The sequence below is a fragment of the Lemur catta genome, chromosome 6, assembly GCF_020740605.2.
Source record: "Lemur catta isolate mLemCat1 chromosome 6, mLemCat1.pri, whole genome shotgun sequence".
Lineage (NCBI taxonomy): Eukaryota > Metazoa > Chordata > Mammalia > Primates > Lemuridae > Lemur > Lemur catta.
The window spans coordinates 32857107-32884972 of NC_059133.1; the positions used below are offsets into that span (position 1 = coordinate 32857107).

The following is a 27866-nucleotide window of genomic DNA, read 5'->3' on the forward strand; positions in this document are numbered from 1 at the left end:
TCACATCTCTAAATACAATAATTAGTGCTTTTAATCAATTTCTAGACTTCTTTGTTCCATAGATTGCCAAGTGCAGTTCAAGTATTTCATGAATGAGGCTATTGTGGAGACTCTTATAAACACTGCCTTTCGCAGTGGCGGCTGTGTGCCTAAGGAAGGAGAGGGAGGTCACCCTGTTATCGGGCTTTGATATGCTGTCTCGCTGGAGCAGCAACATGATTAGAATTATGCCTTTGAAAACCTAAAACATAAATTAGTTCTCTATCAGATGCCTTACTGCCACTAAGCTTTGTTGGCATTTGGAGGGAAAACAACTTTTAAGGCATTTTATTTTCTGTGAATCTGGGGCTACACATCAACACACATTTCTTTTCTTTTTTGATGAGAGGTCCCTGCTAGTATTTACTAATGTAACTCTATGCTATGAGAATATGTTCCCTGGTTGAAGAATGGACATAGACAACATTCCAGGGTAGCCAAGGCCAAACACATTATTAATATTAATATTAATATTAATATTAATATTATTTTACCTCAGCTGGGGAAAAATGCATGGGTCTTCACACATATATAAACACTGCCAGAAAACTGCAGAAATATTGAACACCCATTCAAAGATCAAAGAATAGAACCACTAAACTACTTAATGATTTATCTCTCCAGGTTACTGGTACTTAGGAAATTGACTAAATTGTTAGGTCTTCTTACATCTGTCAGAGGGTATGCTGAAGAATCTTTCACTGTACAGAGAGGAGGAAAATAAAGAAATCAGAAACAAAATCTACATCGTCACCAGGAAAAGGTAAAAGAAAAAGAAAACTAGAGGTCTTATGAGACAGGGTAAAAGAAAGAATCTGGACAACTGACAGAATTTGGTGGCTGTTTTTCAAAAAAGAAAGAAAGCATTTAAAGACATGTGATTATTGCACTTTGACCTTCACCATCCGTCCAGTTTGAGTACACTGAATAATCTGTTCTCCTAATTTTGAGCTTCATCTTTGAGTTTGCGACAGCCTCCCAGGACATTGTTTTATGCATAAAGTTATTATCCCCTTTTGTATCAGGTCTGTTGTAAATGTCCATTATAATCTCTGCTGCTTAATTTAGCAGATGGTTGGAACTGTACAATTCTTCTCAGAGGAATTAAATATGGTTATGTCATTCCCCAAGTTGATTTAAAAGAAGTAATTTGAGATCCAGTAATGTTTCGTTTTCAGTATTATTTCAGAATCATTGCCATAAATGTTTTCTTTTCTCCACTTCTATAATTTCAAATATCTGTGATGAACTGGGTTGGTCTTCCACTTTCTGAGCTCTTGATATCCTTCAATAAAGAAATAAAGAAGAATAAAGCATTGTACCCAAATCTCATGTTTTGCTACATGATTCTTCAGAAGCCCCCAAAGGGATTTTTCTATTATATTTGCACAGCATTGTTTCTCATCTGTCAGCCAATACAAAGTAGATAGAAATTATTTCTTACACCAAACTGCTGGTACATGTTAATTCCACCTCCAATGAATACCTTGCGCTGCTGTCAAGATATTGGTGATCAAATGTAATTAGCAAGAAACAGAGACTCTGCATCTAAAAAAATTCTCAGAATCTCCTACCTACTCAGAATGCCATCTACGTTTTTTGTTCCATGGATATGCAATCCGCTGAGGACTGTTTTAGCAGGATCATGCATTTTGAAAGACAAGGAACTAAGAAAAGAGAGATTGTTCATAGTCCCAGATCTGTCTCTAAGAAACAGGGTCACTTCTCTCCACCCTGGGGGCTCTTCCAAAAAGGTACTTTTTCTAAACCAAGATTTCACTATTCATAAGGGCTCATTATTATATGTTATTCAACCTCTTTGAACTTCCAATTTCTATGCCCTCCCAACCTCCTACTGTTCCCGTTGAACTTTACTTTGGACTCCACAGGAAGCAAAGAGAGGGTAATATTTAAGGGTATGCAGAGACGGTTGATTTAGTCAGGAAAGCTCATTACTATGCCATTATGTTTTGTATTTAGAAGCTTTCTTCTGAGGGAGTAAAGGATCTTAATTTCAAATAGGAAGTAAGCTTTGTGATTGCCCCGTGAAACTGGCAAATTATATTAAAAGAGGCAAACATGTTCTAGGGAGTGTTAGGATTATAATGGAAAGCAGTTAGGAGACCTGGGATAGTGTGTCTGCCAGTTGCTAGCACTTTAGCTCCCTGTGTTTTAGTATCCTTTTCACAACCACAAATCATAATCTCGAAGACTAATAATGTGTATATGTATTCATATAAATAAAATATAATATATATGGAGGTTCTTTGTAAATGATAAAAATACTGTTTGTGTACAAGATACTTTTACACTATTATTGTCAGTAAGCTCTTTCCTCTCTGCAGGGAAGTTGAGAAAGGAGCAACAAGATGTCATCTGCAGGCATCCTTCTGCCCTGCCTCAGGCTGTTTTCACTCTACTGCTCCCCACCTTGGCACCCCTCCACCCCCAAGAAAATAACGGGACAGACGCACACTCCTCCCTGTGCGTGGTCAGCTAAATGCCTTGTATCCCAGCCATGATGATGGCAACTACCGTGATAGTTGCTTGGTGATAAATCAGCCAAGCCTTGCTGCAATAGGTATGCAGCCGGCTTCCTAAGGGAAAGGTTTTCTGAGCCTGGCACGGGGGAAAAGCATAAATTTGATTGTCAGACAAATGCATTTTCTAATTACAATATACCCGCTTATATATCAGCAGTTGAATCCTGGGCAGTTACTCAGTCCTTGTAATTCTTATAATCTTGGTTCCCACCTGCTAAATTAGAAAGAATTGAACTACCTTTCAGGATATTAAGGGTTAAGCGAGCAAACATAGTGAAGCTTCTCCCATAGTTTTAATTGCTTACTAGGTCTTCAGTAAATGGTGTTTCCTAACTTTATCCCATCCGCAATTCTTTTTCGACCCTTTTGGCTGCAGCCAAAGAGCTATCAGAATTATTCACTGCAGATCCCACTTATACTGAGCCAGTTCTCCCCACATCACCCCTCCAAAACATAGCACCTCTCCTAGAGAAATTATTCTGTTTTTCTTCCTATAAACTTCAGTGAGGCTCATTTGAAAAGCCAGGCTTTTTTTCCCCAAACTCTTTTGTGATCCAAAGTAGCTTTCCGATTCATTCCTTATTAGAATTATCACTGTGTTTCGCACAACAGAACGAGGGGAGAAAGAGCTAGAGAGAGTTTATGTACTTTTCCTTTACCCTGTAGTATTTTGGTTTAAGTATTTGCCTCAAATTAAGTTTCATATGAAACCAAGGCAAAGTTTTTCATCTGTAACTCATTCTTTTATAAGGATTTACAAACTTGTACAGTCAGTTTTGCTGTCGGTTTCCATTTATTTTACTTGGGTTCCCTAGTGGTTATGCCAAGAATACAGTCAGTTATGTGATTCAGAGATAAATTCTAGCAAACACTGATAAAAGAGTAACACATTAAAATTTCACATGATTAAATGAGCCAATTCAAAGAATCGGAATCTTTGAACTCTATGAGACCTTAACTATCACTTACTCCAATACCTTATTTTTAAACAGCCGCCACTATAGAACATTTTCCGTTGTCATGGAATTCTGTCAAGTGCATCACATATATTCTATTGCTTAGTTTCCACATTCTCTCCATTTATTAGATGAGAAAACCGAAGCTCTGAAAAGTTTAATACATTTTCCAAGGTCAAGTGTCAGAAAAAGACCTAGAGATTATTGATCCTTAACTTTGACTCTTTCCACTAAGCAATGATGTGTTGTTTTATGTATTTAATAAGACGAAGCTAAGGCCAAGGGCTCCTAATTGCTTTGAAGAGGATGACAAAGCTAGATAGTAACAGAGATGGAATGAGACAATTGGGCTCCTGAAAACCCATTCAGTCTTCATTTTGATCTTATTGCACATTAAGATATTGTAAGATGGGCCTCTGTCATATTTTTCTTGAGGCTTTTCACTTAACATTGAGGAATTAAACAAATAAAAACATGGTTCCCTGTCTTCTTTATACTTTGTCTCAATTTTCCATCTGTATTCACGTTTTCTTAATTCTCTGTTTCCATTTCCATTGTATAATTTCTTTTTCTTACGTAGGGTCTTTTAAATCTTGTCCATTCTTTATGGCATAAGTGAGAAATGAACGACTGAATATTGCTATAGAGAAACGAAGAAACCACAATCAACCTGTAATAATTCAGGGTTATAAAAAGTGTGGTGTTTTGAATATCAGATGATGCTACTTATCTTCTCTACCCTGTATTTTCCTTGACTCTATACTGTAAAGCAACATAGGCTGCTGAGGATTCGGAAAGGTACAGCCAGGCTGTGGCCCCCTGGAGGAACCTGGGGACACACTCCAGGTACTTTGATGGCAATTACTTGAACCACCTTGATTTGCTCTTGCATTTTTTGCCTACTGCTTTGCTGAATCCAGATTCTGATTCGTGGCTCTTTCCTCTCGCTTTTGATCCCACCTCCAGTGCTTGGACTTGGCCTAGGAAGGTTGACTCTGTGAGCTTGGGTCCTCCTAGTTTTCTTAGGTCTTGACTGAGGCACAGCACTGGAGCTTTCTGCTCCTTCCTCCATCAAGGCCCATTCCTCTCCTGGGTCCAGGCTAAGCCCCTAGGTCTCAGACTCCTGCTTCCTGCCCAATGGAGAACTGCTCAAGACAGGACTGTTCTCCTCCATCAGCCTGACATACTTCCCCACTGTGGCGATGGTTTAATTCCCATCTCTCCATCATCACATCTTCTCCTCGTGGCAACAAACATTAACACTACATAATATAAAACTTTTTTAAAATTCTAAAAGTCAGAGGATAAAGAATGTGGTGATAAAGTGAAAGAAAAGTCTTGTTTATATGAGCAATAACTTTGACATGGTTACGATAGATGTGGTCAAGCACTTGGTCACTCAGCATCAGGGACCATCTTGAATTCATGGGAAAAGGAGTAGAACAATATTGCAACATTTATCTTATCTTCCAAATGTCCTGGTTCCCCCTGCTGCTACCTTACCTCCTCTCTCCCAGCCTGCCTCATCTTCCCTGCATCAGTTGACAGAGAAATAGAAGACTCAGGCTTGGTTTACAGGTGGTTCTACACAAAGAGTAGGTATTACCTCAAAGTGGACAGTGGCAGCACTACAGCCCCTTCTGGGACATCCACGTGGGACAATGGTACAGGGAAATCCTCCTAGTGGGCAGAACTTTGGCAAGGACACCTGGTTGTTCACTTTGCTTCAAAGGAGAATGGTCAGATGTGCAATTATATACTGATTCATGGGCTGTAGCCAATGGTTTGGCCAAATGGTCAAGGACATGGGAAGAATATGATTTAAAAATTGATGATAAACAGATGTGGGAAAGAGATATGTGGGTAGACCTTTATGAATGGGCAAAAAATGAAGAAATGTGTATCCCATGCGAATGCTCATGAAAGGGTGACCTCAGAAAAGAAGTATTTTAATAATTAACTGGATAGGATGACCTATTCTGTGGATACATGTCAGCCTCTTTCTCTAGCCACCACTGTCATCACCCAGTGGGTTCAGGAGTGAGCCCCAATTGGCCATGGTGGTAGGGGTGGAAGTTATGCTTGGGCTCAGCACTATGACCTTCCACTTAACAAGGCCAACCTGGCTGTCGCCACTGCTGAGTGCCTGATCTGCCTGCAGTGGAGACCAATACTGAGTCCCCAGGGTGATCATTAATCATCAGGGAAATGCAAATCAAAACCACAATGAGATATCATCTCACTCCAGTTAGAATGGCTATTACTAAAAAGACAAAAAAATAACAGATGCTGGTGAGGATTTGCAGAAAAGGGAACTCATACGCTGTCAGTGGGAATATAAAAGAGTATAACTGCTATGGAAAACAGTACGGAGATTTGTCAGAAAACTAAAAGTAGAACTACCATATGATCCTACAATCATACTACTGGGCATCTACCCAAAAGAAAAGAAATCAGTATATCAAAGGGATATCTTCACTCACATGTCTATTGCAGCACTATTGACAGTGGTAAAGGTATGGAATCAACCTAAGTGTCTATCAATGTATGAATGGATAAAGAAAATGTGGTATATATACATGATGGAATACTATTTGGCTATAAAAAAGAATGAAAACATGTCATTTGCAGCAATGTGGATGAAACTGGAGATCATTGTGTTACGTGAAATAAGTCAGGCACAGAATGACAAATATCACTTCTTCTCATTCATATGTGGGAGCTAAAGAATTTGATCTTGTGGAGAACAGAGAGATATCATAGAGAATAGAGTGATATCATAGCAGAGACTGGGATGGGTAGATGGGGGTTGGGGGATACAGAGAGGTTGGTTATGGATACAAACTTACAGAGGTTGGGGGATAAAGAGAGGTTGGTTATGGATACTTAACTAAAGGGGAAAAACCATTTAGATTGGTAGAGTAAGTAAAACAGAGTGCCTCCCCAATGTGGGTAAACCTCATGCAATCTGTCAAAGTCATGAACAAAACAAAAAGCTTAGTAGGGGAGAATTTGTTCTTTCTGCCTTATCATTTTCTACCTGTGACATCGGTCTTCTGCCTTAGGACTTAGACTTGGACTAGAACTATACCATTGGCACTCTTGGGTCTCCAGTTTGCCAACTGAAGATCTCTTGGGACTTCTCAGCATTCATAATTGTATGAACCAGTTCCTTATAATAAATTGCATACACACATACATCCTATTGGTTGTTTCTCTGGAGAACCCTGACTAGTATATTTCCTTAATGCTTAATCACTATTTGTCATTACATAATTATTTGTCAGATCATTTATGATCTGACTGCATGTCCCCTGCATGTAAAGGTAATAGCCACAGCTATTGTTAATTTTATTACAATGTAATTATTAATATTACAAAACCATCCACACTAACAACAATAATAATATTCAACCCTTGTTTTACACTTAAAATATTCCAGGCAGTGTTTTAAGTACTTTACATGTTTCAATTCAAGCAATCCTTACAACAACCCTATGAATTATTATAATCCCAATTTACTTATAAGGAAACTGAGGCAGAGGGAGGTTAATTATTATACTGAAAGTTATACAGTACCTATAGCAGCCAGGACTTGAAACCCAATAGGCTAACTGCAGACCTGTGCTCTCCTCCATTATGCAAACTGCATCTTATTCTGCTTTGGAATCTTATAGTGGAGGGCAATGGTTTTCTTCATATTGTATTCGCTGCACCTAATGCATCAGAGAAGCAGCTTGGAAGTACGTCAGTAAGTCAGTCTCTTGGAATTCACCCACGGTATGGATCACAGCCCCAACTTTATCACTTTTAACTGTGTGATCCTGGGCAAGTTACTTAACTTCTCTGTGCCTCATATTTTCTGTTCATGAAATGGGAATTACAATAGGATTATTCTGAAGATTAAATAAATTGATAGATGTTAAGTGCTTAGAATAATATCTGGCATTTATTAATAGTAAGTATTCAATAAGTGCTAGCTTTGATTATGATGCTGGTTTTATTCATCACCCCTCATCACTCAGAAAAGGCATATAATAGGCACTCCATAAATATCTAATTAATTAAAGAATATATTCATTGTATTCTTTTATATGACAATTGTGCTGCCTACTTTCCTTCCATTCATTCCTTTATAACCTGTAATGTGTGTGGCACTGTGCTAGATGCTAGAGTGACACAGATAAATAGATATGGCTGTTGTCCCTAAGGCATCCAGAGCTAAGTACACAATCTAGCATGATACGCAAAATATAGTGTAATGAGTGGGATTACATTTTGACCTAAACACTACAGGAAAACAGGATGGAGTATCTAACTTGGGTAAAGGGGACATGTGGAGGGGCGTCACTCACAACAACAATGTAGATGTCTTTCTGCTATGAGATATTTGTAGTGATAAGAAGAAATAGACTGTTCTCATAACCATTTCCCCAAATATCAACATAATGCTGCCGGGGATGCTAGTTTGTTAATAATGAGCAAATTCATGAGTGACTTTACCTGTAGAGAGATTAGATGGCTACCTCCTCAATGTGTAGTAAAAGAATACCAGGAAGGGTTCCTCTGCCCCCCACAACTGTCCTTATAAAATTAAGATGAAATAGGTTCTATGCCTAACAGAAAGAAGAGGTCACGTCACTAAAAGGCATTTGCTTGTAAGCAGCTGAATGTATGCCCAATTAACAGTGCTTTACAGACAGGGGTTAATTTTTCTCACATAACAGGAAGTCTGGCAGTAAGCAGGTGTTGGCCTTGGTTCAGCAGCTCAACAGTTCTATCAGGGACTCAGAGGTACTTTGCCCTCCTCAAGGGTGCTGACTTTGACTTTTATATTCATTACCCCATCGTTGCAAGATGGCTGCTCTCACCTCCAGATTTCACTTTCAAGTTCAAGGCCAGAAGGGGAGTTAAGATGCCAGCCTTGTATGAGGTACGCAAGTCCTTTCCAGAATTCCCCCTAGCAGACCTCTGCTTGTGTTTCATTGCCACATGGGCACTGCCAGCTGGACTGGAGCCTGGAAAAGCAAGATACAGGAGGATCACAATTGGCTTAGATCAGGAGTCAGAAAACTTTTTCTATAGCAGGCCAGATAGTAAATATTGTAAGCTTTGCAGGCCATATGGTAGTTCTCTGTTGTAATCACCCATTCCTGCCCTTGTAGCACAAAAGAAGCCATAGTCACTACATATATGATCAAGTGTTGCTGTGTTCTTATAAAACTTTATGGACACTGGAATCTGATATAATTTTCACATATGAAATATTCCTCTTTTAGTTTTTTTTCAACCGTTCAAAAATGTACAAACCAATTTCAGCTCATAGATGATGGGGCCTGATTTAGCCCATAAGCACGTAGTTTGTGAACCTCTGGCCTGGACTAACGGCAACCCATCAACTGGACCTGGGCAAATTGCCATTACCTGTGGTGTTGTAATAGTTGTCTCTAAGGGAGAAATGAAAGCTGGATAGGCAACTAACAATGCTGCAATGAAGGGTAGGTTGAATTGTCTACATGAGATAGGACTTAAAGTATTTGGTATATGAGCAGGGAAAAATATTTAGGTTCTTTGTCTTTTCTCCATTTGAATCTAGTATCTTTTCTTATTCTAAGGCCTTTTCTCTCCTCCATTAGAGCAGCTGGTATCTGGGCTCTGTTTTTTAAGTAATTATTAGAAAACTCTTTTGTAGGGGGAATCTATTTTTCAGTCAACACGGGATTGATTACCTCCTGTTGCCATACTTTAAGGGAAAGCTGGAGAGCCTAAAATTATGAATTAGAGATGCTATTCAATTTTCATAAATGTTTCACTGTTTTCTTCCTGAGCTTTCAGTCGTGAGGGAAATGCAAATGGAAACCTATCATGGAAAAAGATTTTCTACGTTCTGCTTTGACCCAATCTCATTATACATTCTCCACTTACAAGAGTAAAAAAAAAATAGATTTGCAGCAAGCAAAAAACAGGCTCCCTCTTTATATATTTAATTACAAAGGCAATTTCCTTTATGGCCTACTTACAGGAATACCTCTTAGCATGTTGCCAACAGTATCACAACTTGTTTATTCAAAGGTTATGTGTGAATGAGAGCTTTTTGATATTAATCAAGTAATTTGCTAGTGTTGCTGGGAAAAAGAAAATGTTGGCTTTATCCTGAAAAATGAAACAGTCCATTAATCAAGCTCACTTTATTGAAGACAATTTTCGGGAGAGAGAGGGCAAGCAGACCCTTTAGATAAGAAATTCCTAAACTGATGGAAATTGTAATAGGGTTTGGCAAAGACTTCTGCAGAGAAAGTGATTAAGTAAACTAGCTTTTTCACCTTACAAATTATATATGTATATGTGTGGGGGTGTATATATTATTTCAGATATTTATGAATTCAAAGGTTATTATTTCTCATTAATTGAAAGAAAGCCCTACTGTATGCACCAAATTCAAGAGCAAAATTCTTGCATATGGGCTATTTTATTGGTGTTCATTTATAATCTCCAGTTAAAGTTAAAAAGGTTAAATAAAATAAGTGTGTTCTTAAACATCTGTCTCTTTCTTTGTTACCACAGCAGCACACTCTTTGTAGGTTTAAGACTGGGTCTCCATCAATCAAAATTAAATTTTGCAGTAGGAGGCATTGAAAACTATTTGTATAAATGCAGCTGAGTGGTATAAGGTTGCAAGATAAAGGATATGAAAAATAACTCTTTTCTGAGGGAATATAGTACATAAGAAGGGAGTCTTTTTTCTAGCATGATGAATTGAAAAAATCCATTAGCTAAACACCAACAATAGTTAAATTTTATGAGCCAAACATTATCTGAATTTGTTAATAACATTAAAGCTACTTGAAGGAAAAAGAAAGGTTTCACAATATTGTCTCTTATTTCTCAAATTCATTTGCAGACTTTGTCTTATTAAAATAAAAAATAAAACATGGTATGATGGAATTTTTAATCTTAAAGAAATTTTCAAGTATTTTAAAAATTCAAGGTAATAATCATTTTTGATCATTTTCAGTACTAGTTTATAAAACTATGCAGTAGAGGAAAAAATATACATATGTATTAACAGCAGATTTCAGAGTCACACATTAAGGGAGGAACCTTAAGTGTTTGATGAGAGCAGGAATCTTATACTCAAAAACCTCTGGGGGCTAGGTGAGAGTAGGGGTAGCCAGGACAGTGACACATGTGAGATTAAAGTCCTATCTAGATTGAGGGGCAGCTAGTCTTCTACTTCTCACTGTTGCCATGCGGAGGTGTCGCTCCCAGTTGCCAGATATTTTGTATTTCAATAAAAGCTAGAAACCAAGATTTCTTTTAAAAAAACTCTAAATTCCTAAATATTTTCTCACATTTTTTAAACATATGTAGATCCAGGCTGTAGGCTGCCAGTTTTTAAACTCTGTTTTAGGAAAACACTTGTGTAATCCACTTTCCATAAAGTAGGACAGGTCTGGAGGCCTTTGCATAAGAAGATATCAGCAGTTTTGACATTGGGGTGAGCCGTGGGAGAGAGTATTTTCTGGTAGGGGGCTTAAGCCCATGGGGATGGGTAGCCACTGGGAAATTCTGTTTGGCATGGGCAGCTACAGGTATTTAAATAACAAGGTTGTTTGATATCAAAGTAAATTTGATATTATTTGATTAAAACCACGCTGCCACCTCAAACCCTTAACATCAGCCGTACCTACAAAGGCCTGTGTAAATACTTTTGCAGAAAACAGAAGAGTCTGTGTTCTTCAACTGGTGAATGGCAGAACAAAAAGAAGAAAAAGCCATAAGAGAACAGCAGAAGCAGTGACTCGGAGCTCCACAACGCAAGAGCCTGGAATTCACCAAAGCTGGGGAACGGCACCAGACATCCTGTGGAACGTGGGATGGCCAAAATTCAGGCAGAGCTCAACTGACACCTGGATTGCAAGAGAAAGCTTCAACAGGTTACAACATTTTAAATAGAAGCAATTAATATCAACCCCCCACCCCCGGAATGATAAACAAAAAAATATAAGGAGGTGATTGGACAGAAGCTAAATTATTTTTGTGAGCACACATATCCTTCTATCTGGGTAATCCCTTTCTCCTTCCTTAACCCTCTCATCATGTAAGGATGTAGTTGGAATCAGTCTTCGGTTATGAATGAAAGTCTTTTAGATGGAAATACTTTTGCATCATATATGAACTTCAATGGCTAAGGGAATAAGAAAGGAAGCAGGACTTCCCTAACACATTGATTGTGTTCATACCCATCAATACCTGCCCTGGGTTTAGACTAAAGCCATTCCATTAGAAAACAGAAGACCTGTTTTCGTACTGAATGTAACCTTAGGCAAGTCATACGGCCATTCTGAACTTCTCAATTCTCATCTGGAATTTGCATTTGGGAATACTTATGTTTCCCCTGACTACTTGGCCAGATTGTTTTAAAAAGATAGATACAAAAGATATGAAGCCCTTTGAGAACTGCAGAACAGTCTGCATGTAAAAAATAATTGCAACGGAAAAAAGTTTCCTCAGGAGTGAAAGAATGAAATCATTAAAACCTTGTTACAGCAGATACGTATCTATGGAAAGGGATCCACTGTCCTGAAATTCCAACAAGCAAGTTGCATGGAGTTGCCATGTAAGGGAATAAAATATCACCTGAGGAACTAAAGCCAAAAAAGAAAGGTGATGCAACTGGGGTATTACAGTGTTCTCCTCATTTTCATCAGTGCTCAGAATTGGTGAATGTGTTGCTAACTACATTGAAGAATCCATATCGTTTGATCATTTGGCTAATGTCTCCAAGACAAAATACATTTAAAACCAAGATACCTAAAGGTCAGCTTGGTAATTTTTCTCATCCTTAAAATGGAGAGCTACAAATCTACATTTGTCATGTTTCCTCTTTCTCCGGGTGGTGTTTCTTTTCTAGAATAAGGAGAGAAAAGTACCCTATATAAAGGATTCAGTGAATCACCCAGCAGCTTAATTGTGGCAGGCACAGGACAGTGTGAAAAGAGACGTGCCAAGGTATTTATAACAATATCAAGAAATGCCTGCCCAGTGTCTCCTTTTGACTCTTGCTTTTCTGGATTTAAATCATTTGCCTAAGTACAAAAGGTTTGATCTTACTTTATTTCCTTTGTTAATCCAAAGCTTGCAAATTATGTCTCATTGCTCCTAATGACTTCCTCTCCTGGAGGATCAAATGTACAGACTCTTATGTTTGGGTTTACCTGTGCACTTCCCAGAAATGCAGTGAGTTTGTGCGTATTTGTGTGTGTACCTGCACACACAAGCATGTGTGTATAATGGAGAAGGTAGACAAATGAAAGAAAATTAAATCACTTAGGTAATAATCATAAAGACCTGTAGCAAATGTATTTACTGTTTTTACATTGCAGTAGGAAAATGACATGCTGTGCATATTTTTACAATTATTCCCAGGCCTAAAAAGAACTTTCATTCAGCTAACATGCTCCCAAAACCTTTAATTTTTCACACTCACTCTCTCTCTCTCTCTCTCACACACATACATACCTCAAATAAAGGGGAAAAAAAGCTAATTTTTTTCATCACAAAGGATACTATCCAATTTGGTTATGTCAACTGGAATCTTACACATTTCACCTATCTGCAATGAACAAATGAACCTTGGATCACAGATGCATCATGCACAGGTCAGAAGAAATAACTAAGCAGTGTCATCAGATGATAGCAATGGATCTTTGGAAATGGTTTAATCTATCCTAATTCTTCTGTGTCACTTAGACCAGCTGTGTTTCGTGAGGTATGATTCATAAATTTATCCTAAAATGAAGACATTATGGCTTAAACCAGGGACCCAAAATAAATTTAGTCAGTGCTTTGTGTCTCCCCTCTACTCCAAAGAGATGATTTCACCAATCGTGGTTAGTACTGGGCTCTGCAGGATAAAACCTACAGCTAGTACCTCAACATTTTACATGCTACATTGGATCTACTATAAGCTTAGCTATGTCAATTAACTGTACTAAGCCACAGCTTCTTCATCTGTACAGTGCTTAGGCCAACTCTGTTTCCTCTTGCTCTCTGATACTGTGGTTAATTTCTAAGGGTATCACTTTTTGACCAATTGATAAATAGCAGCAAATTAACTCATCCTCAGCTTCACTCACAAAGCAAATATCTCAATTAAGTCCAAACAATAATTGGTTCAATAAACAGAAATGATAACAAATTAACCAACACAATTCCTTGATTAATTTTACAGAAGGAAATAGCTTTGCTGGTATAATCACATTTTATAAATATCATCAACAGAGTAATAGGGAGAGAGATTCAACGGGATGTAAAAAACATAACCTTGGTGTACTCTTCCATTCTATATAATGCAAAATTATTACATTTTAATGGAATATTATGTAATAACATAAAAATATTTGGCAGCATAGAACAATTTTTTTAAAAAAAATATACTTTGAAACATAATTCCCTTGAGATATCCCAAATTGTCATTAAGTATAGGTAAAGGCACACTTACAGAATAGCAAGTAGCCTATTGCAAAGGAAGCATAAAATGTCCAGACATTAACCATAATATACTTAAAATAACACAAAAATAAAAATGAAAACCTATTGAGATTAATTGGCTCTATCTAATAAGTTAATGTCTCAGAATTAAAAAGCTAATTGTGATTACAGTCAATATGGACATTACCTGCTAAATGAAATCAGAAAAAGGGCCCACATTAAAATCAAAGGTAGTCACTAGTTCCACACTCTACACACAGTGCCCCTCTTTTCCCTCATCATTTCTGATCTCCTGGTACTAAATTATCTGTTACATTACATGAGAGAAGCGTCCAGCTGAAAAAAAAAAAAAAAAGACACTTTATTTTCTGTATGGTATTTTAAGTATTTTTGGAAACATATTGCTTGATTTCTCCCTCAATACATTTTTTGAAAACTTTCATTAGTTTCTAGCTGTTCAACGATTACCAAGAGAAAGGTCTCAGAGGAATTATTTCACTTTGAGTCTAATAGGATAGAAAAGAAAGAGACATGGTAGAAAATTATTAGGAAAAGTGTTTCTAGAAGTCCTGAACTATTGCTTGAAATATAAAACTCTATTCTCTCCATCTGACTGGAGAATGGCTGATAGCTTTGTCTTGAACAAGTGATAACCTGTCAACTCTAAAGGAGGTAGGAAAAAAATTACATCTATTTCCATTCAGAACAGATAGCCAGTTCTAGTCTAGACTTCAAATTGGTTGCACATTTATCCAGCCTCTCCTGTGGTTGTATTACTCACTCATTTGTTATGTTTTTCTTTTTTTTTCCCAATAGTGACCCAATCTTGGTAGTTTACCAGGCAATAAAGAGAACACAGATAGTCTCAAACTGTTCTAACCAAATCTTCCACCTCTACAACAGAAACTTAAATACTAATGACAATTAACAGTCAACTCCCCAAGCGTCTGTCCTTTCTTGTTCCACCTTGACTCTCTCCTTTTGAGAACCTCCAGAAACTTTCTCCAATGCCGTTTTAGTTATTATATTAACTTCTTAGATCCCTATAGGCTTTTTTTTTTTAGTTGTCTTATCAAGGCTGTCTCGTATGTTTGTAACTTTTTCATTTGATCCAAGGATTTTCTTGCTAAAAAAGTAGTACTTCTCTCCATTCTTTAGAAGCAGACATTTAAATAGCACAAGAAAATCAGGGGGCAGCTATAAAAAAAGTTGGGGGAAGGTTTTGGGAAACCTAGAAGAAAAACCTTTACAGGAATTTTAAGATAACAAGAAACTTAAATCCCAGAAGTCCTCCAGGGAGAAAAAATACATCTCAAATCTCTATAGAACAACAACAACAAAAGGCCAATATGTGGAGAAATGGCAGATGGAATGAAAGCCAACTCAAAGGCGTCTCTGCATCCTGCAGGAAGACCACCCAAACGACACAGTGAGAAGGTTAAAGTCCTAGCATACACATATCTTTGTCTACTGCAGAGCGAAGCATAATAGAGCTAGCACAATTGTGTTGCCATTCAGCTTGCTCTCCCCTTAGAGTGTATAGCAGTTCCAGTGCATACACCAAGTTTTCTAACAATATCCTTTATTAAACTGAGTTGAGCTTTAAATAGCAGGAAACAAATTCTATAGTGCTGAAAATAATATTTAAGTGAAAAATCATATTCCAAAGGTACATACAAATGAATTGGAATTATTGTAATTCTTAAATTCTCTACAGAAACCCCGTTTTTTTCCTTGTAATAGAAAGAATAACCAAGACTTAGATGCATTTCCTTTCTTACGGTAAACATATACTGTGAAAACTGTCATCACTCAGGTGAAAACATCAAACGGTCATCAAATCCCCCAATCTCAATGTTTTAGAAAGTGGGTTTTTAAACATATCAAGTTGCTCATGAGCAAATAATAGATGGAATTTTCATTTATAGTATATGTTATGGTCTTCCACTAAACAACATGCTAAGCTGGGAAACAATGACAGAAAACAAAGATGATCCCTTCATTGATTTCAGAGTATAGAACTATACCTTTATTTGAACATAGAACCCATTATGCTATTCTTCATCTTGCAAGATCTCTTAATAACTGACATTTCTGTAGTCTGATGTGTGCTGCCACTAACAAGTTTTGGGATCTTGGTTAAGTCACTTATCCTGTGGGCCTTATTATATTCCTTACGTGGAAAGTAAATGGATTTAGCTACATGATCACTGAAGCCCTTTTTGGCTCTCACAATCTAAATCTTTGAGATTTTATTTTTTTTTATGAACTACCTTCTTTAATCTTCATGATCATCTGCAGTGACAAACGTAGAGAACATCATTTGTGGAAGATAAAACAGCTAGAAAAATGCCAAGAGAGTGGAGAAAATTGATTTCCAGACTTCTGGTTCAATGCCTGAGTGCCGACATGACAGCAGAGATATCATTACACAATTTGGGGACAGGCTTGCTGCTGGCTAGTTTAGTGACATTGGGCAGGTTGTTTCATACCTCTGAGCCCTGGTTTCCTTATCTGCAAAACTGGAACATAACCTCACGCATACATGTTTTGCATAAAATAAAGTCCTCATAGCTAACTTTTTATGCTATAATAGAGGAAATAGGCAATACATAGTACTGTTATATAATGACAATTTTAACAAGACTATTGAGTTTTCTGTCAGTTTTGCACCATGGCTAAAAACCAAGTTTTCTTGATAACTGACTCCTGAATGTGCTGTACTCTCATTTCTCAGAAGAATAGGGCTGTGCTTTCATCCAAAACCAAACAGGGCCATTCTTCCCCAAAACAATCTACTGAAGCAGGTAACTGGCAAATATTCCCTACTTGGAATATTCCCTAGAAATATTTGAATGACCAAAGAAAATGAAACAAAACCTTGTCATCTTTTCTGAACATGGCAAACCTGGTGATACTGACAATGCTGTAAAATACCAATAGTCATTAGTGTAACTATTAAAAATTGATTATTATTGATTATACATTAACTACAAATCATGTATCTCTATTTGATACTCAACCTCTACTCTTTTTATCTTTTCTCCTCGTTCTGATAAAACCACAGAGTTTAAGTGGTGTTGCTGCACAAGATTAAAAAAAAGGCTTACACAACGTATTTGTTATCAATGCTTTATTGTTGAAAACAAAATTGAAATTCTCTGGCACATAAAACAATTATTTCTACAAAAGGAAAGCCTACAAATCTTGATAATTTATACAAATAACAGTTTCTCAAAAAATAAAATTTTAATTTAGTAAACTTGTCTTGTGCTCTATATTTTTAGCACTGTCTGCAATAATCCACCATAAATCCCTGAGCAGAGACATTTTTTGATCATTTTCTAACACCCCCCACCCCAAAGCCTCCCCCCGAGTTGGTCAGTTACTAAGTCCAGCCCTGTAGTGAAAAGTGTCAGGGACATTTAGTTATTAAAGATCCATGCATTTTATGACACAGGCCCAATTATTAATGCTACTTGGGGACTGAGTCAACATGAAGTGCCTCTACTGTGCATTCAGTGAACCTATTAAGAACCAAGTCTTTGGAAGGAATAACAATAACAACAGAAAGACAGAAAATGTTAAGCCTAGGAAGTCATCATAGGTCAATAACTATTTAAATAAATACAAATGTTAGACATTGAATTAATCTCTATAGCCTTATATAAAATTTCTTTTTTTGTTTTTTGAAATTGCCAATGCACGAGAAGATGAAAAATAAACTTCAACCCACTATTTTGGTTTGACCATGGGTTTGTTGTTGTTAAATGTTAAATATCATTCTGAAAACACAGTGATTTAGGTATAATTTAACTTTTGGCCCTTCAATGAAATGTTTACAAAATAATATACATATTATAGGAGGGCCTTCTTACTAATGCCATCAAAAAATCTCTCTCACTACATTTGTCCTTCTCACAAAAACACTAATGTCATAGAAACTCTACTTTAAATTCTTTATCCCACTGTATTCAGATATATAGAAAAACATATAAAATATGGAGAAAACATAATATGATGTATCTGCATGTCCAGCTTCCCTTTAATGGGGACGCCGATCATATATACATGGAGAGTGAAAAAGAAGGAAAAACAGGTAATTTTCAGTTACAAAGAACTGGCTTAATGCATCAAGTTTTGTTATTCTTCTATGGTAAAACAATAAATAAATAAATATGTAGGGTATAGCATAGCTACTTTCTTTATGAAGAAGTTGATAATGGACTAGTGTTATATGAAGCTAATTTTTAGTAGCAAAGTTTGACTACAAGCCAAAAACTGTTCAATAAACGTTTTTTCTCTACTTCATTTATAGTCTTTTCCTTGTTGAAATGATCACTGAAGTGGTTACTAACAGGTAATGAAATAAAATATCAAATTTGCTAGTGAAAAATAGTTTTCAATTGAGAAAAGCACTTGGCAGAAGACCTAGAAACACGCAGGCTAATGCTACACTCTATTGCAACTAAAAATAAGTCATTTTTGACATCTTTCAGGAAGAGCAAAATAATTCTTTGAAAACTTGTCAGCATTACTGTTTAGGTATTCATTAAAAAGTGATTAGCATTTCACACCAACCCTTTCCAAAACTCTGAATCAATGGCAACCACTACCATCCACTTCTTTGCGTAGACTTGATTTTTTAAACAGCAACATCTGGGAAGCACAAAACATCTTCTCTTTTGTCTAATAGCTGTTGGTTAGTTATTGGAACAGGAACACTTATAAACTTCCCTTTCCTTTACCCTGTGTACGCATGCACATTAACCAGGAATAGCCATTTTAAAAGGTAATTTCAAAAGAATTAATATAATGAATTCTATTAGGCAGTTTGGGGGAAGATAGTGGCAACATTAAAATAAAAACAATGCCTGCCTGACACATTTAAGGCCTCCCTGGGCCCCTCTCACAACATAAACGTGAAGTATGGTTAGCTCTACTCTCCCCAAATCCTTTTCAGAACACGAAAAGCAAATGATGTCCCAAAGAATGAAGACTGTGACATACAAATCATAAAACATTATGTGCACTAGTCAAGAAACAACTGCAGATTCCGACAGATTCTGACACAGGATTTAAAAAATAATTTCCTAAGCTTCAGAGATTGGTAAGCAGGCTGTCCCAAAGAGGGAAGGCAGCAGCGTCAGGACAACCAGCGGCTCACTGGGATTCACACTACGCTTTCACCAGCCCCGTTAGCAACTTGGCCTCAATGGAGTACTGTGGCTGAATGGGCACTCTGACTTCCTCTCACAGTGGTTAAGGAGCAATATAATTTTGAGATTAGCTTTCAAAATGAACCAAATCTGTAACTGAGACACCCCTCCATTTTAAGAATGTCAAAAAATTCTGTTTTAAGTGCTCTGGTTTATAGTCTATGGGTAACAATGCCATCCTCCAGGAGGTTTCCAACGTTCCCCCTTTTTGGTGGTAACAGCTGTGCCCAACAGCCAAGTGGATTCTCCCAGAAGTGGCTGTGACCTCAATGACCTCTGCCCTGGTCCTGGAGTCCAAAATGCGCTCTTAGCACAGCACGGCTGGGAAGTCCTGTCTGTTAAGGAGGCCAGCTTTTGAACATGGAGGATGGGGTTTCTGCTCCCCGTGTCAGGTCTTGGAAGTCTTCAAGCCTTGCTTCTCCATGATGTTCCAGAGTTTGCGGAGGTTGGACTGCGTGATCACGTCATCCGGCTTGAGCTGCAGCGCCCGCAAGTAGTTGGCCTCGGCCTTGCGGAGCCTGCCGTTGAGGTGCAGGATGGCTCCCAGGTTCATCAGGGCGGCGGGGGTACTGCGAGAGAGAGGGGAGGGAAAACGATCAAGAGGCCGTTCCCAGCTCTGCTTCCCGGAAAACAAAAATCTTCATCCACTTATGCAAATCATTCCCTTATGTCTGCAGGCGTTATATGGAAGCAATTTAGCGATTTATACAAACAGATAAAGATAACTAGGGAGAAAAAAAAGTCTGCAAACAGCTGCTGTGTACTTTGTCCTTCAACTAGGATGGCATCCAGAGGGGTAGTATTTTTTCTTTAATGAGAAAGCAGAGGTAAAATATGAGGACCTAGGACCCTAGTCCGACAGTATTTTTTGAGAAAAAAAGTTAAAACTGATACAATTTCAGGTGGAAAGAGTAAAAATTTTTTTCAACTCGATGGCAAGGAATAAAAAATTAAGTGGGAAAAATTGAAAGATCTATGTCCGCTCATTGTTTTCTCTTTTTAGCAATATTCCAAGCTTTTAATGCAAAACAATTAAGATAAACTATAAAATTTTACTGATGTTTTTAGGATAAAAACCCTGAAAAAATTCAAATGTAACCACTTTAAAGTTCTTTCCAAACCTAAGTAGTTTAACAAGACACAGTCCTTGTTTTTAAAAGCCAAGTTGTTTTGTAAACTTCCAATGGTAGATGTTTACTATAAATATGGCAAAGTAAAGATATATCAAAATAGATAAAATACGGCACTGAAAAGTGAAACCTTTACAAAAAATGTTTCATTTTATTAAAAAGTAATTCTGATAGAATTTTCACTAATGCATCATAATTGAATTATAGAACCATCATGTGGGGGGGGGGTTTAAAAAAAGGCCTGAGTTAGGCAGTACTAGTTTAAAACAAAGGTTTCCTTCCCTAAATTCTCAGAAATTAGCTAACAACAACAAAAGTTCTTCCCAAAGGAAAACATATTTTGCTTGCTATCTGCAAATAAAGGCTGTTCTGCTCTTGTCTTGTCCCTGGAACGTTCTGGCTAACACAGAACAGCTAATATTTTGGCAGTTACATAAAGGCATATTTCACATATCAGATAAAATTAAAAGTGTTTATGTTAGGATTATGCTTTCATTTTACAGATAGCGTCAACTATTAATTGTCCTTCAACTCTGTGCTACAACCTAAAATAGTTCATAATTATTTTTAAGATTTAGTATTTTCACAAGATTTTAGTATGAATGCATTTTTCAGCTGAATTCATGTGATTCCAGTCTTCACTGTAGAAACAATTATTTCTGAACCAAAAACAATGCTAAGGGAGAGGGTGGAATGGCTTAGACTAAGTCGACTTTGAAAACTATGATCAGATTTGGATTTTAAGAGATCTGAGTCTGAGTTCTTGCTCAACCTTGTGAAGTCCCCTACCATATCTGTGCCCCAATTCGTTCATTTTTGAAAGATATAACCTTAACTTCTTTGCATGCTGTTGGAAAGATACAATGAGAAAAATAAACAGATACACATAGCAGAGTGCAGGTATAAAGCAGACACACTGCAGATGTCAAGATCTCTTTTCCTCGTCTCATTTTGCTTGAGCTCTTGCACATACATGTTTGTGATTTCTTACACTGCTGTACAGCCTGTAAATTTTTTACTTCAATGTCTACATAACATGTCTCTGGATACATACCAAAATTCTCTTAAGTCTTCAACTACTAGGCATTATTTTCAAACTTTTCTACAACCTTTTTTCTTTTCCAAAAATAATGTTGCAAATATAAGCTACTCCTGACCTTCAAAAACCTTTTGGTCAGGATGACTCCACACTTATCAAGAAAAATACAGATGGTCAGTTTCTAATTTTAAACATCAATCCAAATAAACATGGCTCTAAATTACATGTGCAGTGAAAAGCTCCACATTGGAAACTGAAAATACCACCACCTACTCTGTCTTCCTGTAAGAACCTTGTAATCACACCACTGTTTTTATCTCGAGTTCCCTGATGCTGGGACACATTTCTGAATTATGTTCTCGCACAGTGCTTAGCACAACTATCAATAAACAGCTACTAAACTGATGGTGAAGCGTGCTCACAGCCTGAATTACTAGAGATGCTAAATAGATAAAATGCTTAGACTTTCTGCTACCTGAGTGGGACGAGAGGAAATAGGGAGGGAGAACCACTGCTAGAGACCATTCCTGACTAACCAGAAATGGAAGAGGCCCAGGGATGAGGCTGAGAGAAACCAGATGGCTCTGTGGGACAGTCGTTATTTCCTGGATCACTTTATTACCAAAATGTCTGTACTTACAGTGTCTGTATCTATAATTGCAACTCAAAGGGATTATTAAAAACACTCAGAGGTTACAGAGTCAGACTGCCTGGGTGCAAATATCAGCTCCACCACAGAGATGTATGCACTTGAACAAGAGGGGTGAGGGGGCCAGACACCTCAGTTTCTTCCACAGATGGGAAGACAACAGTACTTGCTTCATAGGGTTTCTGTAGATGTTATCTGAGATCACAAACATTTTGTCTTTTTCCTGTTCTTCTCCCTCCTTCTCATCAATTCAACAACACAAAGTAGAACTTCCTTGTTAGGGTGCCTGAACAGTGAACCAAACGTTAACGATTTTTGAACTGGCACTACTATTACTAGCTTTCTAGACTTTTTAAGGTTAAACCTGTAAGAGATAGATGTAAAAATGGCTGGTGAAGTATACCTTGCCACATAAACAGGCCTCACTATCATTTACTAAATTGCAGCCTGAGGCGCCTTTGTCCTTGGAATACTTTGGAGTTACCTAGCCACAATCAAATTATGAAAAGAAATTTAGTATTTTAATATTATTCTAAGAAAACACAATTAAGAAGTTAAATCTATTCTGATGAATGAGTTCTGAATGCTAATTATAATGGTAAATGTTTGTAATAACTTTAATTTTGCAGCACCCACACTAGAATTTACTCATTAAACAAAAATAATCATAAATTGATATTATGAAGTTAATGTGGTATAACAGATCTCAAGAAAGCTTACATAGACTCATTCATTGCTTTGCCTAAGGACTAAAAATATATGTAAACTAAAAGTGTGCATATTTAAGAACATCATTCAATATGTTTAAGCAGGTATATATTTTAGGTTCAGCTGTAACATTCTGGTTTGAATGTAAACGTCTATTTTAACAGAATAAACTTTTAAAAACCTACAAATGTGCATTACATAATGCTTAAAACATCACTATAGCTTTCTTATTTGAGTGAATGGAAACTGATGGAATCTATATAGAGGTATGCTAAAATGTGACGTTAAGTAATGAGTGGTGCAACCCTAGGTAACCGCTTTGAAAATGTCAACCATTATTTTGATATAAACAATATATATATACATGTGTTTGTTAAAAATTTATGAATAAGACTGGATATAGACTCTAATTTTTCTTACATGGTTTTCTGTCCTCAAACACAGGGGCTTTAACTTTTAAGCTTGTCATGTCTGTCCCTCCACAGCAGCGCTAGGGAAGCTTAAGGGGTGTGCACTGGACGGAACGCCTTCGGGTCTTCTAGCTGAGCGACACAAACTGGAGTTCAGGGAGTCGCACCAGCATCATTTGGGAGCCTGACAGAAATGCAGAAGCTCAGGCCCCACCTACTGAATCAACCTGAATTTCAGTAAGACCCTCAGGTGCTTTATATGCTCATTAAAATTTGAGAACAACTGTTCTAAAGGTCACTTCTAGATCATAGATTATATCATTTTATAGCTTGTGTGATTAAATTTTCCTGTAAGAGGTTATAACGTATAGAACAGAGTATGTCAGGTCGAATGTCTACCCTCCCAAAAAGTAGGATTCTTCTCTTGGTCATGCAATTATTTAAGAGAGTAAATGTTCATATAACAGAAGCCATAAATGATTGTTATTAGACAGAAAAAGAGGGTATGAAAAGCCTATTGATAATCAAATAAGAGCATGGAAAGGCTTCTAAATAGACTTAAAGACGACCTAGCCATCTGATCAGAATGCAAGCATTACAGTGACTGGCAGTCTGATTACATATTGGTGTCATTGCTCCATGCCAGCTGTAACTCATGGGCTGGGGAACAGAAACCCAACCACAACTGCTGATGTCTTCCCCTACACACATCCTCTTTTATTAAAGACAGCTGATGAAATTTTCAGCATGTTAAACCAAGGCATTCAGCAGCTTGCAGCCCGGTAAACATGGGGCTCCTGGCTCTGTACAACAAATGACACCACCTCCTGCTTCACAGACTAGAAAGAAGAACCAGATCTTTGTTTCCTTGAAGAGGACAGATGCTTTACATCAAAGGGGCTGACTGGCAGACATACCGAGGCACCAAATGACATCTTTTTCAAGTCTCTAGGGAATTCTGCCTTTACTGTATTTTATTGTGGTCTTTGGCTTATTTCTCCAACATTGATGGAAGAACACAAAATTAAAATAATGGATGTATATTGGAGTGAGGTAGAACAAAGGCAAGATGCTGGAGGTCTGATTCTACAGGGTGCCCCAAAAGTTTGTCACACATAGGGAAAATGGGAAATTGTCACTAAATGTATTTTACAAAATTTTGTTTAAGGCCCCTTAGGCTCCCAAAGAACCCAGCTGAGCTCACAGGGCATCCTGAACACACAGGATTGGAACACAGAGTCATTTTTCTGGCCTTAGCCTATCCTTTAGTCTTGGTAAGAAACCTATGAAGGAGAAATAGTGAGACCACATGAAGATGTAGGATTGGGCATTCATGTTTCTATTGGGAACAGGATTAAAACATAGAACACTGAAGTGTAGATTTCTGAAAGGAGAACTTGAGTGGGGCCCAGAGAAAAGAAAAGAAAAAAAAGGGATTGGTTGAGATGTCCTAATTAGCCAGGAGTTGGAAACCCATGTAGAAGACCCCATCTCTCTATCCCATTAGTCCCTCTGGCCACTTTCCTTTTACGAAGGAGAAAGAACAGGCCAATGAAACTATGGAAAAGATGAAGATAGCTATAGTACACTGATATTTCTAATATTACAAGTACATTTATTTCCATCCAACGAATCTACTCATGTTGCTGAAATTATCCAGAGTTGTATATATACTGTTGTATGAACAAAATAACTTTTAAGAATGATGTTAGCCTTATCTAGTCATTGCTCAATTAATATACTATACATTTTTGGGGTGTTTTCAAGATAACCACCTTCAACGTTCCTTCTGAACATAATTTGAAAACTTAAATGAGCTTGCATAACCTGAAGTTTTTAATGAATTCTTGGTCTTTTTAAAGTAGTTACCAAATAACTTAATGAAGTCTGCATACTGGCATTCAACTGTATTCAGGTGAAATTGCTTACCCAATTGGATTTACTGGAGCAGCAACTGTACCATGATGTTTAAAAATTAATGGCATGAACATTTTAATAAACATTAATGAAAAAGAGTATTTATGCATAAATTTAATGATCTCTATATTTGTGCCTTATACATGGCAGATATTTAATAGTTATTCAATTAAACTGTTAGGCTTATGGAAAACACATAACATGTACAGAGACAATACTAGATATTTTCTTCCTTTTAGTTCCTATATCACTCCTCATCCTCTGTTTCATTTTCAGGCTTAATGGTCTGATGCCAAGCTAGAAATCTGAATAAATTATCACTGATTCTACGTCACACACATATTCACATCTAATCATTAAGTTTTGGTAATTTTTCCCCCCAAATCTCTTTGGAATCTACATTCTTCTGATTATATACTGCCCCTTTCTTTTAACTCTGTTTAATCTAATCTTCTTCTCTTGGATTATTTAAATAAAATTATTTTGACACAGAAAAAGAAATGAATAGGTAGCTGAACAGATCAGATTGATGGTTGATAGACTAAGAGAATAAACACATGAGTAAAGCCATATACAAGTATTTTTCTGTTATATTTTATGCATACAAAAATTTCAGAGACTATGACAAACACCATGTACTTGCCTAACAAATACAACTTTATAAACACAACTGAAGTCCCCAGATCTCTCTCATTGTCCTATTCCTGACCACTCCCCAAAGAAAACCACTATCCTGAAATTGGTATTTGTCATTCCAGTGCACATTTTACACTTTCATTGTTTGTGTACCCATAACAAATGTAAATACTTTTTAAGTTTTAATTTCATAGATTTGGCATCATCCATTAATAGAGTGCCATTTCTGCCAAGCACCCATCTGGAACTTGAATTTTTTGCTCAATATTTTGTTTTTCAGATTTATGTATCTTGATATGTGTAAGGTTTAGTTCTTTCACATGAATTCCATTGAGTGACTACCTTCTCTTAATGACAGAATACAGACGCTTTAAAAAAGGGCTGCCATCAATTTTCTTGTACATATCTTCACACATGCTTATGGGAGTGTTTGTAGGAGTGGAATTGCCGGATCACAGGGGATCTTTGACTGCTAGATATTACCTACCAAATTGCCTTTCAAAGTAGTTGTATCAAAATACATTAACATCAACATGTATTAGGAATTTCTTTATCCCATATCCTAATTACACTAGTCTAACTTTTTAATTTTTGCTGAATTGAAAGTTGTAAAATAACACAGGTTGGGCATTCCAAATCTGACAATCCATAATCTGAAATGCTTCAAAATCTGAAACTCTTTGAGTGTGGACATAATGCTCACTCACTGGAGGATTTTGGATTTTAGGATTTGGGATGCTCAACTGGTAAGTATAATGCAGATATTCCAAAATCAGGAAAAGAAATCTGAAATCCAAAACACTTCTGGTCTCACACATTTTAGATAAGGGATACTCAACCTGTACCTTATTGTGTACTTAGTTTCTTTTCCCTGACTGCTAGAGAGGTTAATAACATTTTCTTAAGTTTATTAGCTTTTTATATTTTGCCTTCAGTGACTCACCTATTCTTAATATCTGGACAGAGTAAGTTTTGTAAGAGCTCTTGCCTAGTGATATTTGAAAGATAAGAACACAGAGCCTCTGCTACCTCAAAACAGGTCCTAAATAGGGCTCCCTGCCCCAATGCTTCCCACGATTGAGAACCAGATACTCACCATTTCTACAAGGAAAAATCTGTTATAAAAAAATGGAGAATGCCTTATATAGGTTCACTTTCAGTGGGGGTGAGAGGACGAGGACAGATGTCTGGGCAGCCAGATGGTGGGCCACAGAAAGGGGCAGCAGGATGCAGTGGAATCACACAGTAGCTACGGGAAATCCTGGATGGGTGTATACGGGAGGACGGCAGCCCCAATCCAGCCCAGCATAGTAGAAACTTCTCTTTATAGCCTGTCTTTATCCAGATTCCTTGTTTTCTTCTTAGTTCCTTTGTCAGGTACAAGAAGATAACTTCAGATGAACAGCATGTTTCACACTTTACCTCCCTTTACCACTCTCCATTTCTGCTGGCACCGGTAAGTTTTGCATCTCATCCCATTCCTAACTTATCAGCCTCTTAGGATTTTCCTCACCTTCAGTTTCCTCCTTACTCCAATCTATCTCCCACCTGACCATTTGTCTTTCTAAATCACAAATGGTGTTTTAGAGGTTTCAACCTGAGCGTAAAGAAAAGATTCCAGACTCTTCAGCCCAGTAGTAAGATGCCCTTTACAACCCGGCAGCTAAAATAATCTCTCAAGGTACATTCTCCCTGAGCCACAGGAAACTTCTATTTCTGCCATATGCTCACTTGAGAAGTCATTCCTCATGATAGACTGCATGATAGACTCCTTCTTCCATTCTCTCTTTGACAAATTTCTGCTCATTTTAAAAACGATTTTAACAATCTCTTATTCATAGCTTACTTCTACAGTACTGTCTACATATATAAATTGAAACACTTACTGCAATGAATTATAGTTACTTTTTATAAGTGTCTATCTTCTTTGCTAGAGGGTGAAAGAGACAGTGAATTTATTTTAATTGTCTTTACATTGCTAGTGCCAGGCGTGGGCATATGGCAGAAACTCTCAATGAATGCTTGCTGAAAGACAACAAAGTTTTAGGATTTAGCAGAAGAAACTGACCTAGAAGAGTTAAATTCTATACCTATCTCAACGTAATTTAACAAACATTTATTGAGCA

The 27866-nt window shown here is 37.2% G+C and overlaps 1 protein-coding gene across 2 annotated transcripts in view; it reads right to left on the reverse strand.

The window, feature by feature from the left end:
- Window positions 1-17148: 17148 nt before the first annotated feature.
- The window catches only part of TMTC2 (transmembrane O-mannosyltransferase targeting cadherins 2), a 370759-nt gene continuing 360041 nt past the window's right edge, over window positions 17149-27866 (reverse strand). Inside the window, exon 12 of one of the 2 annotated variants that reach the window (XM_045553293.1) lies at window positions 17149-19820. In XM_045553293.1, coding sequence (XP_045409249.1) covers window positions 19716-19820 — 105 coding nt within the window. In that variant the 3' untranslated portion in view covers window positions 17149-19715. The remainder of the gene's footprint in view (window positions 19821-27866) is intronic. The other variant, XM_045553294.1, reaches the window with a different exon arrangement.